The 15,856-nt window shown below is 42.5% G+C and overlaps 1 protein-coding gene across 1 annotated transcript in view; it reads right to left on the reverse strand.

The window, feature by feature from the left end:
• LOC132321551 (ATPase family AAA domain-containing protein 2-like) overlaps positions 1-15,652 on the reverse strand; it is a 28,154-nt gene extending 12,502 nt beyond the window's left edge. Inside the window, exons 1-9 of the mRNA XM_059835048.1 lie at positions 15,642-15,652; positions 8,754-8,862; positions 8,415-8,530; positions 6,457-6,631; positions 5,736-5,824; positions 5,230-5,389; positions 3,797-3,887; positions 3,058-3,367; positions 9-192 (exon numbers count right to left, since the gene is read on the reverse strand). Coding sequence (XP_059691031.1) covers positions 9-192; positions 3,058-3,367; positions 3,797-3,887; positions 5,230-5,389; positions 5,736-5,824; positions 6,457-6,631; positions 8,415-8,530; positions 8,754-8,862; positions 15,642-15,652 — 1,245 coding nt within the window. The remainder of the gene's footprint in view (positions 1-8; positions 193-3,057; positions 3,368-3,796; positions 3,888-5,229; positions 5,390-5,735; positions 5,825-6,456; positions 6,632-8,414; positions 8,531-8,753; positions 8,863-15,641) is intronic.
• Positions 15,653-15,856: the final 204 nt, after the last annotated feature.

The following is a 15,856-nucleotide window of genomic DNA, read 5'->3' on the forward strand; positions in this document are numbered from 1 at the left end:
AAAGGTACCTGTGCACATGTTTCTTCCGATGATGTCATGCTAACAAACAGAACAGATAGGTCTAGTGTATAGACTGGAAACTTTTCCAGGGCATGTATTACTGCAGGTGCCAAATGAGAAGCTTGCCCGTATCCTGGCTCTCCAACTAGTAAGAACCGTGGCCTGCAAGATGTTGGCTGGTAATAAGCATTTCTAGAACAGGAAGAAGAAAACAAGTTTAAAAATGAGGTGATGAATAGGCACACAGAGGATAAGGTTTTTTCCTATACACCTTTCTTTCTTTTTTTTTTCCCTTTCGGTAAATACTCTCCATGTTCCAGCAAATAATAAGCTGGTCTGTGATCAGGAACACTGTCAAAGCCCATTTTCTTTTTAAAAAACTTGTACCATACCTCCCTTAAGAAATCCTGCCAATCCCCAGCATGTCTGCTGTTCCTTTGGCTGGGTTAAGTAACGGCTCTTAAATCATACAGGGGGACTGTCCAGCTAAATACACATGTGACAACTCATCAGTAACCCGATATGGGGGAGAATAACAACTCTATCTCTCAGCACACGCCTATCTGGATCTCCTCACTGCCCGTAGACACTGATTTTCAGTAGGTCTTGAGTTTAAGTAGCTGTGAGATCTCTACATCTGTCTAGTTTAGCTGAAATTTGGCCATAGTTACTGGAGATAGTGGGAAGGAAGGAGTAGAACAACATTTCTAGAAAAAAATTAACGTGGGCACTGAAACACATTAGCTGTATCTGAAGAAGTACACAAATGGACTGGTTAAATTACAGCAGTACACTCAATATGTATTAAGATGTATATTTATTTTAGTCAGTCATTCTAATGTTTCATCTTTGAATTGTCTATTAATTTCCTAGTAATCCTGCTTTACTAGCATGAAACACATTGGTGAAGAGCATTCGTTTTTTTCCACCACAATACTATTGTACCTTTGCTGGCTGAAGTCAAAGATCTAGAGACCTAACCAAGCTCAGCAGGTCAGAAGATTTTCTGGACAGCGCAGCAATAGAAAGTGAGAAAAATAACTGACCCACCAGTGACGACAATAATCTGTTTTTTCAACTGTCAGCTTATATGACTTCCACATTAAAATGTTAAAAAGTTAACATAAACTTAGTCGGTTAAAGGTACAAAATGCAGACATTGTTTAAGTTTTTCTCACAGTGTTTTAACAAACCATTTCTCAGTTCTGTTTCTGCTACATAATTCGCTGCTGGTTTAACAATCTTGGAAATTAGAAGGGCAAAAGATGTCTACACAAATCTGTAGGGTTTTTTTAGCTAAAAGGACAGGCAGCACGTTTCTTTGGTCTTGAGTCTTTCAAGGAATGCCATGGATTAAATCAACACATTCTAATAGTCTGTGGACCACTTTGACTTAGGAAAAGAGGGCTGGGCCATTCAGTTTGATGGGTTATGGCAGTGTACTCCATTAGAACCTCAGTACCCAGCTGGATCTTCACGCTTACTTCTTGCAAATATTGATCACCCCCCCACACCCCTCCCCTCTACTTCTTCATCTACCACCCCTCACACCAAAACTGTTTACAGACACGGCCATCTTAATAATGCAAACATAAAGGGACAAATATGTACCTGCTAAAATTGAGGAATTTTTCCTTTTGTCTACCAGGCATTTCAGGAGTTGGCTTATCTTCAAAGATTGATGGTGATTCCTCATCACTGTCAATTGCATAATTTCTTAAAATATGATTTAAACTGTCTGAAAGACAAGAGAGGTTTGTTAACTTTCCTGAATAGTCCATATCTTCCTCTCACATTAATACAGCTTCTAAATCAGTGCTGGAGACCCCTTATATTGTATTTCCTCATTTGAGGGCACATGCAGAATGTTATTTTCTGAAGAGTTTATCCTACCACAGATCTAAGGAGATTGCACAAGTCTCTACAAAGCTGTCCTACATCACATGATTTGCATAAGGTATTCTCTCTCTGTTGGTGAAAACAACAGGAGGTTTCTTCCTTAGAATAAAGATGATTAGGAACTTCTGTAGTTCCTAGGCACCTGAAGAACCCAACAAGGCCACTTCCTTCTGGAGCAGGTTCCCCCACTGGATGTGGGGAAATTAAGTGAATGTGGTGGCCACAGACTTCCCTTTGTCTAGGACTAGTGAGTCAGAATATACAGACCAACACATCTTCTAAATAAGGCTCCTCAAAGATCCCCGAAGGAAGAGATCATGAAAGGCCGACAACGGAGACGGGATGCAATTACCAATCCCTTAGCCTCTCTGCTTTTATATTGTTGGTGGGTTTCTGCCTCTTTCACCAATGCAAACAATCTACCAGCTCTACTGGGAGTAATACTGGCAGGATATTCTCCAGGGATTAGGATAATAACTAACTATTCATGGATCTCCGTTAATCAGGAGTGCAGCGAGTTTATCAATTTATTTGCTGTCACCAACCGACAGACAACTTGGTCAGGGTTGATGCAGTCAGGAGTGTGAGCTCACATATGCTATGCAAGCCAAGCCCCAGAGTATACGTTACTGAAACATTCTGATCTCATGTGCAGGCGTACAGTGTGATCCACAAACATTCAAATTAGGAGACTATGGTTAAAAATCACGATAGCTGTAACAATATTTAGCTTAAACCACTTATAGTTGTATTGTGGTTCTGACATTCTTCACAGGAATTAGAAGCATTCATGTAAAAATGCCCTCTCCCCCCATTTAAACATTTATTTTGAAAGAGGTGCCTCACACATTAAACCTTAAATCCATCTCTATGAATGATAAACATGATATTAGCTACTGTGAGAAACAGGGTGCTCTAGGAGAGAATGCATAGTTCTCTCCTATGTATTGCGAGTCATTCACAGCTCCCATCCAGCACTTCAGTTTAGAATCCAGAATAAAAACTATGCACGATATTCCTGAAATAAAGGCGTGCATGTGCATATTATAAAATCCTACTGTCATTATGGCTGAGAGGTTTCTGTATGTTGATTGCACAAATCGGAAGTTTTTGCTTTGGCAGAAGTTTAAAGAAGCAGCTACTATTGTTATACCTTGCTGTTGGCCCTTCTTTAGAGCAAGCTCTGCGTGGGGAAATACTCTCTGCAAGGCTTGTAAAATTCTTGCTAGTGTGTTTTCAAGCAGTGGTTTTGAAATAGGTGATAGTGCTCGCCCAGGTGAAGCCACAGCCCTCCGTGAAGCTGGAACAGTCTTCTGCATAGCCATGACAAAATCCTTCGCTGTTATTTTAATAGAAGCAATATCTAACTGCAGTTTCTCACTGCTTTTGTATATTTGAGGATAGCGGCGGCGCAGAGCACAGAGGGCAGCTTCAGCACATAAGCATTTAATATCAGCACCACAGTATCCTAATAAACAAAACAAGAATCAAATGTTATGTCAGTCTCAGGCAACACAGAAGTCAAGGCCAAGGTTTCCAAAGTGCAACACTGAAAGACTTTGTATGCAGCTAAAAATTAACAGGCTAAGAGATAATCCAAAGCATTACCGAACTGCAGAGAAGTTTTGTTACGTGGCTCGCAGCCTGATACCCTGCGCTTATGAAGCGGCCTCCTAATCAGAACTTTAGTCCTGAGGAAGATGCCCCAAAGCTCTTTAATGTTCTGAGAGACAAGAAGAAAATTAAAAGAAAAGAAGCATCTAACTTTGTTTGCTCCCAAGGCGTGTCAGCTGCCTCACTCTGCAGCAAGGCACAAGAGCTCGGGTGCTGCCGGGTACAAGCTCAGACTCCTTAGGACTCAGTCACGTGCAGGGACTGACTTTGTTTTCAAACTTACCAACACATTTTTCAGCTAGCTCTTCAAGAAACATGTCCAGTGGCTTAGGGGTCCAGTCTCGTGTGTGAATCTTGAAAATATCTTTTCTAGCCTGGAAACAAAATGGTTGCATTTTGGTTTGTCCTAAGTTTTCTCTTAAAAATAAAAAACAAAACACAAAACCACCTCACATTAATAAAAATACTTTTTCTCTCCAATTCAGCAAAATCTCATGCTGACAGGCTCATTAGTTCATCAAATTTGGTTTTCTGCCAGTTCATTCAAGGAAGACAGTCCTAGCACTACCTTTCAAATTGCTACAGTTACTACGAAGAACAATAATTATGACTCAAACTCGTGGCATTGATCCAGAAAATGTCAAATGTTGCCTGTCTTCTTGTCTGATCTTAGCAAGACTTTCATTTAAGTATTTCCTGGTACACAGATTAATTATGGCAGATTTCTAGAATTCTTCCACAGTAGGGAACTGTGTATTATATCCATTTCATGGCACCTCCTCTCCTGTTCCTGAAAGCAGATAGAAACTGGAGGCAAATGTGTGTGTTAACTACACTGCTCAGTGCACTTTTATTAGCCTTCACTCCAATAAGCATTTTATCCTTTTTCCAAAAAGTGCTACTAAAAGAAAAAGCAATTCAGCGGTAGCCAGAGAAAAACCACAAAAACAGGGTTCCAGTTTTGCACACGATCGTCCCCCCAATATGTTTTTGTTGCTATATACCTATTTTTTCATTGCTTAGCTATTGCCATTGAACTAGAAGCTTCCCAAGCCCTGCACCTGTGCAGTGTACTTCACATCTTTGTCCAAGTCGCTGTTAACGAGTACCAGTAAGAATGTCAGATCCCCAAATACTTATAGGTAACGCCCAGGATACCCAGCCTGGGAACAGTCCAACACAGGTACGTCCACTATCCATTCATAAACCAAGAACTGAGAGCAAGAGCGCTTCAGGGTGAAAGTGCCTAATTGGATTAAATAAGTAAGCAAACATGAACCGCTTTGGGAATGAAAAATCTTAAGTTGCTCCAGCACCAGCCTTGGTAAAAGTTGTTGTTAGCAAAAAGGAATTCTTGCGTGCACACCATTTCTGTCATTTTCCAGATGAGATAGCAGTAATTTATAGCTAATTCAGACATTGATCCTTACTTAAACATTTCGGTGACTAGCAGCATCCCCTTTTCTTGGCTGGTCACAGTGAAACCAAAATTAATTCTAGAACTACCTACTTGTTGAAATCATCTTAGTCATATATATTCAGTACCAGATCTGCCCTCCACAGCACAACGCAGTTCTCTCCAGACATCACTCTTTTGTCCAAGTTGTACAACACTGATTTCGACTTTAACTGCTCCGGGATACTGCACTGTTATGTGATTTTGTTACAAAGAGGGACTTTGCCACATTAGCATTAGGGTTGAGTTTAAGTTCTGACCTCTTTATTTGGCAGGCTGAAGAGGAACTCTCGATCAAACCGTCCGGGTCTTCGTAAAGCAGGATCTATAGAATCCAGCCTGTTGGTGGCTCCAATTACCACAATCTCTCCTCTGCTGTCTAACCCATCCATAAGTGCCAGAAGTGTTGATACAATAGAGCTAACAGAAAAATGTAATTTTCATTCACTGGTTTAGTAAATTTTGTTACATTTTACATGACCTTCTCCAATGACCACTCAAAAAGGACAAGCTTTTATTGATGAGATGCTCCTTACTGAAAGACTCGTTTTGAGACATAAAAAACCAGACAAGGTAACACAGGTCTTGTGCTGCTATCAAGCTTAGTGAATTGTTTTCAATTATTGTTTAAAAACCATCTGAAGTTTAGTAGCATTGAATTACTAGTTTTCAGGACAAATGAATGTGTCACATGAAGTTAAATAGGTTGTGGTCTTCTTTTCACAAAGATCAAGCAGCTTCTATGTAGGTACAAAAAATGTACTACCTATGGATTTCGTCTTGTTCACAGGACCGCACAGGAGCAAGACCATCTATCTCATCAAAGAAAATAATTGAAGGTCGCATCTGGTAGGCCTAGAATGAAAACACAGGAATACTGACATAAGTAAACCAGCACAATTTTAAAGAGAAAAACGTCATGGTTGGAAAGTCACTGGAGCTAGATTTTTCCAGCTAGCATCAGGGATCTCTACTAATTGAGCTAACGGAGTAAGTGGCATGAGTAACAGAAGACAGCAGCTATGTCAACCCACTGAGACTGGGTGACAGGAAACAAATCATACCAGTAGTATTTACAGCTATTTGGCAACCACCGAGAACAGAGCCAGGACTTAATTCAATTACAGGTTCTGGAAGCAAGCTTCTGTTATGAATTTAAATGACCATGCTTGCAGCCTGCATCTGTTTCCCTCTGATCTAAAGCCACCGTCTCTTGCCTCTTGAAACCTTTTTTGTGGCTGTTTGATGTTTTTTTTTTTTTTGGGGGGGGGTGCTTTGCGAGGTTCTCTCATTTGTTTTATTAATCTTTCCCAATACATCTCAAGATTTCAAGCCCCTAAAAAACCCACTGAAAAAAGAAACACTGACAATCCCGTTTCAGTGGAAGGAACTGACAAAATCCAAAAAAGAGTGAGTTCTTAAAAATATTGACCACAGAAAACTACAGTTACAACTTGGACAGAACACGTGGCACGTTTCCACCTTACCTGATCAAACAATAAACGAAGCTGTCGTTCAGATTCCCCCGCCCATTTACTGAGGCAGTCGGCACCTTTTCTCATAAAAAAGGCTATTCTCCTGTCACCTTGGCTACATTCATTAGCAAGTGCACGAGCAACCAGTGTCTTCCCAGTCCCTGGAGGGCCATAGAAGAGACAGCCTCTGCAATTAAAAATACCAAAGATTCACATAAGAAAAAAACATCATGGCAAAGTACCTATTACAACCCTCATCCCTACAACACACAACTCTTCTCTCTAGCTTACACTTGACGTGTAAGAGAGCGGTAACAGCTGAAGCGTGAGAAAAGTCAAACCAGATGGAAGTTTTGTGTTCCTACACAACTCAACAAGGCAGTAAACAACATGAATAAAGAGGATCATGCAGATGTACAGAACCTTGAGAAATGATCGTAGTGTCCCAGAACACCACTTCCAAAACTGCTGACAAACTAACAGGGGTGGTTACAGCACAGTGGAGCCAAACAAGAACAAACTTCAGCACAGAATCTAAGACTGGGCTAACTTATGAATCACCAGTTCATTCTTCAATGATACACGGCACATTCATTCTTGTTTTCACAAAAGGCAAGATTTGATAGTAAAGCATTTAATTCTCCCGTAAAAAGCTTTAAGTTAGTGGACTTGGTCTCCCATTGCTGATGATAAATGAGGAGGAAGTCTGAAGCTGGGATATATAAATATAGCCATCAGATAAATATAGCCATCAGATAAATATAGCCATCAGCTAGAAAAGCCAATACACTGCTGTTTCAAAAAGAATTTAAATGAATAAAGAAGCAAAACACAGATTTTGTTGTCGTTCTTTGTAATACTTTTAAAGTTACTGAAAGCAAAGGATTAAAAGTCGTATTTCAATATACCATGATTGAGTTTTGCTGACCAAGAATATGTAAAGCTAACTAATAATTTCATTTCATAACTAAGTACAACAAACGCTGCAAGGTTCTAGTTGCAAGTCCTATCAATTGTAAACTTGATACTTGAGCACTTGAAAAAAAAGAGAGTCGGTGGGAGAGACAACTGGACTTCCAAGAAACAAATTACAGTTGACTACCAGTAGGTAATTCCTTCTTCCTGCTTATAAACTAATGAAGTTGACTTGTACGTAGAACTCAAAACAAAAACACTCCAACCCTGCCTTTTAAAGGCAAGACACTTTCAAAGTATATTCTCCCCACACAGTACATCTTTGATCCTACATATATTCTGGATTCTATCCATTTTTAAGAAATTACTTTTTACTACTGCTAAAAAACCCCATCAACACTCCTGAAAATTTTGAAGCATGGAAACATATTGATACCTCAGTTGAATATTCTCATGAAAATGGGTGACCAGCAGGTCGAGGGAGGTGATTCTTCCCCTCTACTTCACTCTCATGAGACCCCCCCTGGAGTACTGCGTTCAGCTCTGGGGCCCCCCACGTAAGGACAGGGACCTGTTGGCGCAAGTCCAGAGGAGGGCCACAAAGATGATCAGAGGGCTGGAGCACCTCTCCTATGAAGACAGGCTGAGAGAGTTGGCATTGTTCAGCCTGGAGAAGTGAAGGCTCCGGGGAGACCTTAGAGCAGCCTTCCAGTACCCGAAAGGGGCCTACAGGAAAGCTGGAGAGGGACTTTTTGCAAGGGCATGTAGTGACAGGACAAGGGGTAATGGCTTTAAAACTGAAAGAGGGTGGATTGAGATCAGCTATAAGGAAGAAATTCTTCACCATGTGGCTGGTGAGGCACTGGAACAGGTTGCCCAGAGAAGCTGTGGACGCCCCAACCCTGGAAGTGTTCAAGGCCAGGTTGTATGGGGCTTTGAGCAACCTGCTCTAGTGGAAGGTGTCCCTGCCCATGGAAGAGGGTTGGAACTGGATGATCTTTAAGGTCCCTTCCAACCCAAACCATTCTATGATTCTATGAAACAATGTCTGTTACCTTGGAGGTTGAATTTTGAATCGCTCAAAGACTTCTGGGTAAAGCAAAGGAAAAACGACCATCTCTTTTAAAGCTGAAATGTGGTCAGAAAGACCACCCACACCATCAAACCGTACCTAAAGAGAAATTCAAAAGAACACATTTTATATGTTAAAGAAAGCTGCAACCTTGATAAGGTTCCATCAGAAATTGTATGTCAGCACAAAGGAAATGCTCTGGGCAATTTTCAAACTGCTTGAGAGAAAATTGTAAACCAAGGTAGCTGTAGACAGCACGTTATTGAAAGCTTTCATAAACACTGGAAACATCTCACTGACACAATGACCTAAAAATACTTACTGAACAATCTGTTTGCATTGGATCAACGTCAGCCAGACGTGCTCCAATTTTCATTCGATCCTTGTGAATTCCCTTCAAATCGTCTTTCCGAAAGTTTAGTGGAAGACACCTGATTTGAATTAAGGAGAAAGAGAAAAGCGCTTTCTAACTTAGGATGCAGCTAGAAGGTTTTTGCTTTTATAACAATGGCAAGTGAATGCAGAAAACCTTACAAATGAGCTTAAACTTCCTAAATAGTTAAATACGTGTTCAAATTGTTTTCTATTTAATGTCTGTGAGTAAATAAAGGAAAAAGGTCACTGCAGGCATTAAACTGGGTTTACTTCAACAACTCTTAGCACTTACGAATAGCCACACCAGTCAACACAGCACATACATGAATGCAGGCTCTCACTACTTAAAAATTAGATCAAATGTTCAAGGTTTTTATAGATTTAAGAACAAGCATTTGAGATTTGCAAAAATACACTGTTTTCAGGTTTATTTTCCCTCTCGGTGAGCACAGTAAAAAAAATCCATTTAAGCAAGAGAAAAATAAGAATTCTAAAGATCATAGTAAGACAACAGAAAGAAATTATGGCAGTTTATAATAGCACTTAAGTTGTTCTGCATGACAGCATTAAGTAATTTTCAGTTCACAGCCTTCCTCAGACAACAGGCTGCTTGTTCTTCTCTTAACTGTAATCTAAGTTTTGTGCTGGTTTTCCATGACTATACATGCTGGAAAAAACATCCCACTGCTGTTACACTTGGCAAACCTTTCTGAAAACAATGCCCATTTGGGCTTCACAAAGAGAATTAAGCCATGGACAGACAGGCAGAAACACTGGGACTACTTCACTTTGGCTTTATCCAACTTTCCTCAGTATCTTAACTCAACCAAGCATTATAAGAACATTCATAAGCATGGAAGAAAAGTTAATTAAAAGTGAAGGCAGTTCTGATGCTAAGAAAATTCATTTAGAGGGCAAGTACATAAAAGATGCTCTGGTATGAAGACCTCTCTGCAACTGGCAATCCCAAAACAGAGACACCAGTGGCAAATTTCAACATTGGCTGTGCCCAAATTCTTTACACATGAAACACCTTCCAAATACATCCTCCCGCACATGCTCTCAGACCTGGAAGTCTTAAGCAGCCACAAGCACCTATCTCCAAAAAACAGGTTAAACAGTTTTGCTGCGAAGTACAAAGCCCCACACCTTACACAAATCAATGTATTAACAATAATTCACAGAATCACAGAATCACAGAATCACTACGGTTGGAAAAGACCTGTAAGATCATCAAGTCCAACCTGAAAAAAAAAAAACAAAACAAAAAAAAAAACCCACACACAAACAACCCACGCAAGCCAACCACCACACAACAACAACAAGGCACAACACACCAAAAACCAACCCACCCAACACCACACAGCACCATGTCCATCAAGCTACATCCCACAATGCCACATCCACACGCTCCTTGAATACCTCCAGGGAGGGTGACTCTACCACCTCCCTGGGCAGCCTATTCCAATGTTTCACTACTCTCTCGGTAAAGAACTTTTTCCTAATATCTAGCCTGAACCTCCCCTGGCACAACTTGAGGCCATTTCCTCTAGTCCTGTCACTAGTCACTTGGGAGAAGAGACCAACACCCACCTCTCTGCAACCCCCTTTCAGGTAGTTGTAGAGAGCGATAAGGTCTCCCCTCAGCCTCCTCTTCTCCAGGCTAAACAACCCCAGTTCCCTCAGCCGCTCCTCATAAGACTTGTGTTCCAGACCCCTCACCAGCTTCGTCGCCCTTCTCTGGACACGCTCCAGCACCTCCATGTCCTTCTTGTAGTGAGGGGCCCAAAACTGAACACAGTATTCGAGGTGCGGCCTCACCAGCACCGAGTACAGAGGCATGATTACCTCCCTGCTCCTGCTGGCCACACCATTTCTGATACAAGCCAGGATGCCGTTGGCCTTCTTGGCCACCTGGGCACACTGCTGGCTCATATTCAGCCGGGTGTCGATCAACACCCCCAGGTCCTTTTCTGCGGGGGAGCTTTCCAGCCACTCATCCCCAAGCCTGTAGCGTTGCCTGGGGTTGTTGTGGCCCAAGTGTAGAACCCAGCACTTGGCCTTACTGAACTTCATCCGGTTGGCCTCAGCCCATCGATCCAGCCTGTCCAGATCCCTCTGCAGAGCCTTCCTACCCTCAAGCAGATCAACACTCCCTCCCAACTTGGTGTCGTCTGCAAACTTGCTGAGGGAGCACTCTATCCCCTCATCCAGATCATCAATGAAGACATTAAACAAGACCGGTCCCAAAACTGAGCCCTGGGGGACTCCGCTTGTGACCGGCCGCCAGCTGGATTTCACCCCATTCACTACAACTCTCTGGGCTCGGCCATCCAGCCAGTTTTTTACCCAGCGAAGAGTGTACCTGTCTAAACCACGGGCCGCCAGCTTCTCTAGGAGAATACTGTGGGGAACAGTGTCAAAGGCTTTGCTGAAGTCCAGGTAGACAACATCAACAGCCTTCCCCTCGTCCACTAGGCGGGTCACCTGGTCATAGAAGGAGATCAGGTTGGTCAAGCAGGACCTGCCTTTCATGAACCCGTGCTGGCTTGGCCTGATCCCTTGGGTATTCTGCACGTGTCCCGTGAGCGCCCTCAAGATGAGCCTCTCCATAACCTTCCCCGGCACCGAGGTCAGGCTGACAGGCCTGTAGTTCCCCGGATCCTCCTTCCGACCCTTCTTGTAGATGGGCGTCACGTTGGCAAGCCTCCAGTCATCCGGGACCTCCCCCGTTGACCAGGACTGTTGATAAATGATGGAGAGCGGCTTGGCAAGCTCCTCCGCCAGCTCCCTCAGCACCCTTGGGTGGATGCCATCAGGCCCCATAGACTTATGAGTCTCCAGGTGGCATAGCAGGTCGTTAACTGCTTCCTCCTGGATCATGGGGAGCCTATTTTGCTCTCCATCCCTGTCATCGAGCTCAGGGAGACGGATACCCTGAGGATACCTGGTGTGGCTGTTAAAGACTGAGGCGAAGAAGGCATTAAGTACCTCAGCCTTTTCCTCATCCTTCGTGACAATGTTCCCCGCCGCATCCAGTAGAGGATGGAGATCCTCCTTGGCCCCCTTTTTGTTGTTAATGTATTTATAGAAGCTTTTTTTGTTGTCCCTCACGACCGTGGCCAGGTTGAGCTCTAGCTGGGCTTTCGCCTTCCTAATTCCCTCCCTGCATGACCTAACGAGGTCCTTGTATTCCTCTTCACTTGCCTGCCCCTTTTTCCAGAGGTGGTAAGTTCTCTTTTTTTCCCCGAGCCTCAGCATAAGCTCCTTGTTCAGCCAGGCCGGCCGTCTTCCCCGCCGGCTCTTCTTACGGCACAGGGGCACTGCCTGCTCCTGCGAGCAGGACATACCAGTGCAGGCAGAGGAAGAGGAGGAGACCCTACCTGATCAATGACCACGGAATGTTAGCAGAGGTTGCCAGTAACAACCCAGAAGTTCCAAGCTGCACCACCCTGTTGGAACTCTACTATGGAAGGCACCTGCAGCCCAGCAGTTGTCACACGGATGTACCGTATACGTAAGGGCATGTAGGGAAGTCTCAGCCTGACCACTGAATACATTTAGCTCTTGCTGCCAGGAATAACAATACCTTTTTCTGTTGTCAAAAGAAGGAGAAAGTCCCTAGCCAATATTATGCCATAGCAGAAAGGCTTGCTAGTAAGGCTCATTTTAGTAGCTTTGTAAGATCATGAAAAAAACCCACTTACTTTGTTATAAGTTTGTCGAACAAAACAGATTGATTTGTAATGGTGTAACGATTTTGTTGAAGTCTGCAGCTTCAGCGGACCTCCAAATCCCCGTTTTCTTCATGGACTTGTTGTGCAGCTTTTGCATCAGCTCCGGTCTTCAGTGTTCTGGTGACTACAATGCATTAATGTATAAAATATTTTGAGACAGAAAATACATTATTCCCTTTATTTCACCGTTGCTCTAGTAAAATGTAAAAAAATCTGCAGTGGCTTGATTTTTTCTTTAAATACCAAATTGGAAGTTATTGTCATGACCACAGCATTCAACTTTAATTAATTATGTTTAAACTACCTACCTAAAAGCATGACTTGTATAGCAATTTTTTAATAGACTGGGAAGCCAATCTGATGAAAACAAACACGCAGCTTTTGTTCCATGCAGGAAGCAAGTTCATTCCAGTTACTTCTTTCTGGAAAAGCGAAAGCAACAAATACCTCTCTCTAAGGTGTTTTTACTCCATCCATGTCAAATTGTATCGAATAGTTTTTTTAAAAAATTATTTATGTGGGAAGTCTTTTCTTAAGATGCGTGGTTTTAGTCCATTGTTTAAGCATGCATCACTCATTTTCTGCATCCTGACACAAAAGCTCTAGAAGATAAGAAACGTCTCAAGATAAACTCCCAAATAGCAAAGAACTCAAACGCTTGCCTGCTTTAAAAACGATCTGCCCAGTATTTACCACACAGCATCCTTTGCCACGGGTCTGTTACTTGCACTATCATTAAAACAGTTAAGAGAGGTCAGTGAGGAAGTAGTGCACAATTAGAACTTGAATTACTACACACAAAGCGCATTTCAGGCCCCTTCCTGCGTTCAGCCCATCCATGGCTGGCAGGACGCTGCCTGGAAATAACGCATTTTCCCGGCTGCCAGCAAGCAGCCTCACAGCACCAAGCCTGCTTGTGTACTCAGCACAGTGATTCAGTTCCAAGGTGAATCACTGAACTTCAGTGACACCTTCCCCACATCAGCGGGTTTGTGCGCCTCATGACTGAATTACTTTTTAACTCAAATATTACCTCCTATTTGCAAGAACGATTTTCAATTAATTTGTGTCCTGCAGACTCCAGAAAATCCGTGTCACAAAGAAACCTGAGCTAAGGAACAGATTCTCAGGCACTAGTGCCTAAGAGCAGGCTGGAATTCAAGCTGTGTTCTCCCCAAGCCTGACAGGAATTAATAGCATATCCTCCTATTCTCACCTACCTCTTTTCGTAAAACTCATAGGAAATTCACTATCTTTTCACTATCTATTTTCACAACTTCAGCTGCTTTGGGTTGATAAGTTCAGCAGTTTTTGTGGCCAAGTTAAATAGATGGAGTGACCAAACGCAATCCTTCTCAGAAACCAGACTAAAAAGGAATCCTAGGGAGTTACCACTACTTACCTTCTTTATATTCTTATTTTTTTTTGGTCTGACTTTGGCTTTGCCAACCGCCTACATTAAGAAAGAGAACAGAGGAGAGAAAGAAGAAAAGAATTATTGTATTAGAATATTGCATAGAAGCCTTGTATTGTACTGTTCCCCATCAAGACTAGGGAACCTGACCAAGTTTGTAATCCAGTGCTCCACATCATGCAAAGAAAAGCCTGTGGACCACACTGAGGATTCAGATCCCAAGTCTGCTGCGTACCATATGCAGACAGTTCGGTAGGGACGCAACTTTCCTAACCGGCTAATCTTGAAGTCTCAATAGTGCAAATAACATCTCAGTAACCAAAGCGGAGGAGAGATCTCAAAAGAGTTGGGAAAAGATGCACGTTTTTTATACAAGCAGAAGACTTTTACTAAGAAGAGTGATTCTCATTCTAAGACACTGACACTGACATTAACATAATCATACTGCCCCGCAGATTTTTAGCTGTAGATTTATCATGACATGACTCATTGTGCATGCTTTCACTTTTCCTTTTAATTCTATGAATTGAACAGGGATTGGACATCTAGAAATACAATACCTCGTAAAGTGTCTTCAATTGACATTTTCACTTAATATTTCCATGCTTTTGTCAAAGCTAGAGTCTGAACAGGGCGGCATGTTTTTTCTCATTGATTTCAAACAGTGTCCACTGAAGCATTCAATTTTGCCAGAGGAAAATTCCTAGGGAAAGAAAGAAGGAAATAAGAACATATTAATCTGAACCATGTATGTTGAGCTAAGAAGGGAATTCTCCCTCCTTTAGGCAAGTTTATTCTGTAAGTCTCATGACTTGATAGTGGTGCAACTCATGGCAGGTAAGCCTTGAACCACTTCGGCACCAAGAAGTAGCCCTCAGAAAAAAAACCCAGCCAACCAGCTTTCAAAGCTAAAGCTCCTCTCCGCCACACTTTTCTTGTGGACAACTTGAGCTTAATAGCCTTTGAAAAAATTATTGCGGCAAAACCTTTCAGATAAACTTAGAGTTTCATGAAAAAACCCCCACCTTTTATTTCAACATTGGTTCAGAGAAGCAGCCAAGCTTGACCTTGCATGTCCTGGGATTAAAATCTAGTTAGGAGAGTTTTTCTCCTCTTTCTGTTCCATTTGTGACCTCATTTGGAGGGATATTAAAAGATTTCCTTCAGGAGGATGGCATTTATCCACAGGAAGCCAAAGGGAACTCAAGATACACTTCTTTTATTACCATTGATCTTGTTCTGAGTACTATCACTTCTACTATGTGAGGAAAGCTGTGATGACCATGAGAGGTGGCTTGTTCAATTTACAACCCAAGGTTTCATTAGGAATACCCCAAACTACATCTCACACTGAAAAAGGCAGAAAAACGACCAGATTCTTCTACTTCTTGACACTAACTTTACCAAGAGGTACTTCCATTAGTAGTTGATGGAGATGGTGACAGAAGCGTGAAGAATGTCACTACAGGAGGGCAGTGATGCATGCGTAAGGCCCATGCAGGGCCATGCAATGAGAGCTGTGGCCACCTGCTGCTGAGGGGTCAGCCCTGAGCCACAGAGCTGGGCAATCCTGTAACTGTCTGACGGTCTTCTCCTCAGTCAACCTTGAACAAGTCATCCCCACCGTTCACCTGACAACTTCTCCTGATAAGACAGACATTTGCACGAGGAGGATTTCCATCACCTTTCCTTCATGGCTCGTTTTAAGGAGCACCTCCCTTCCAGCAGTCCTCTGGGCTGGTGGAGCAAGGCCTCATGAGACGCCTCCCGTAACTGGCTTTTGAATTGGGGCATCTGAGATGAAACCCCTGAAGACATTTTCTGCTTCTCAGATCCAGCACAGATGGATGTAACAAGACCTAAAGCTTAACAAGAGGCAGTCTGATATGTCAGAGTCAC

Source organism: Gavia stellata, unplaced genomic scaffold, assembly GCF_030936135.1.
Source record: "Gavia stellata isolate bGavSte3 unplaced genomic scaffold, bGavSte3.hap2 HAP2_SCAFFOLD_60, whole genome shotgun sequence".
Taxonomy (NCBI): Eukaryota; Metazoa; Chordata; class Aves; order Gaviiformes; family Gaviidae; genus Gavia; species Gavia stellata.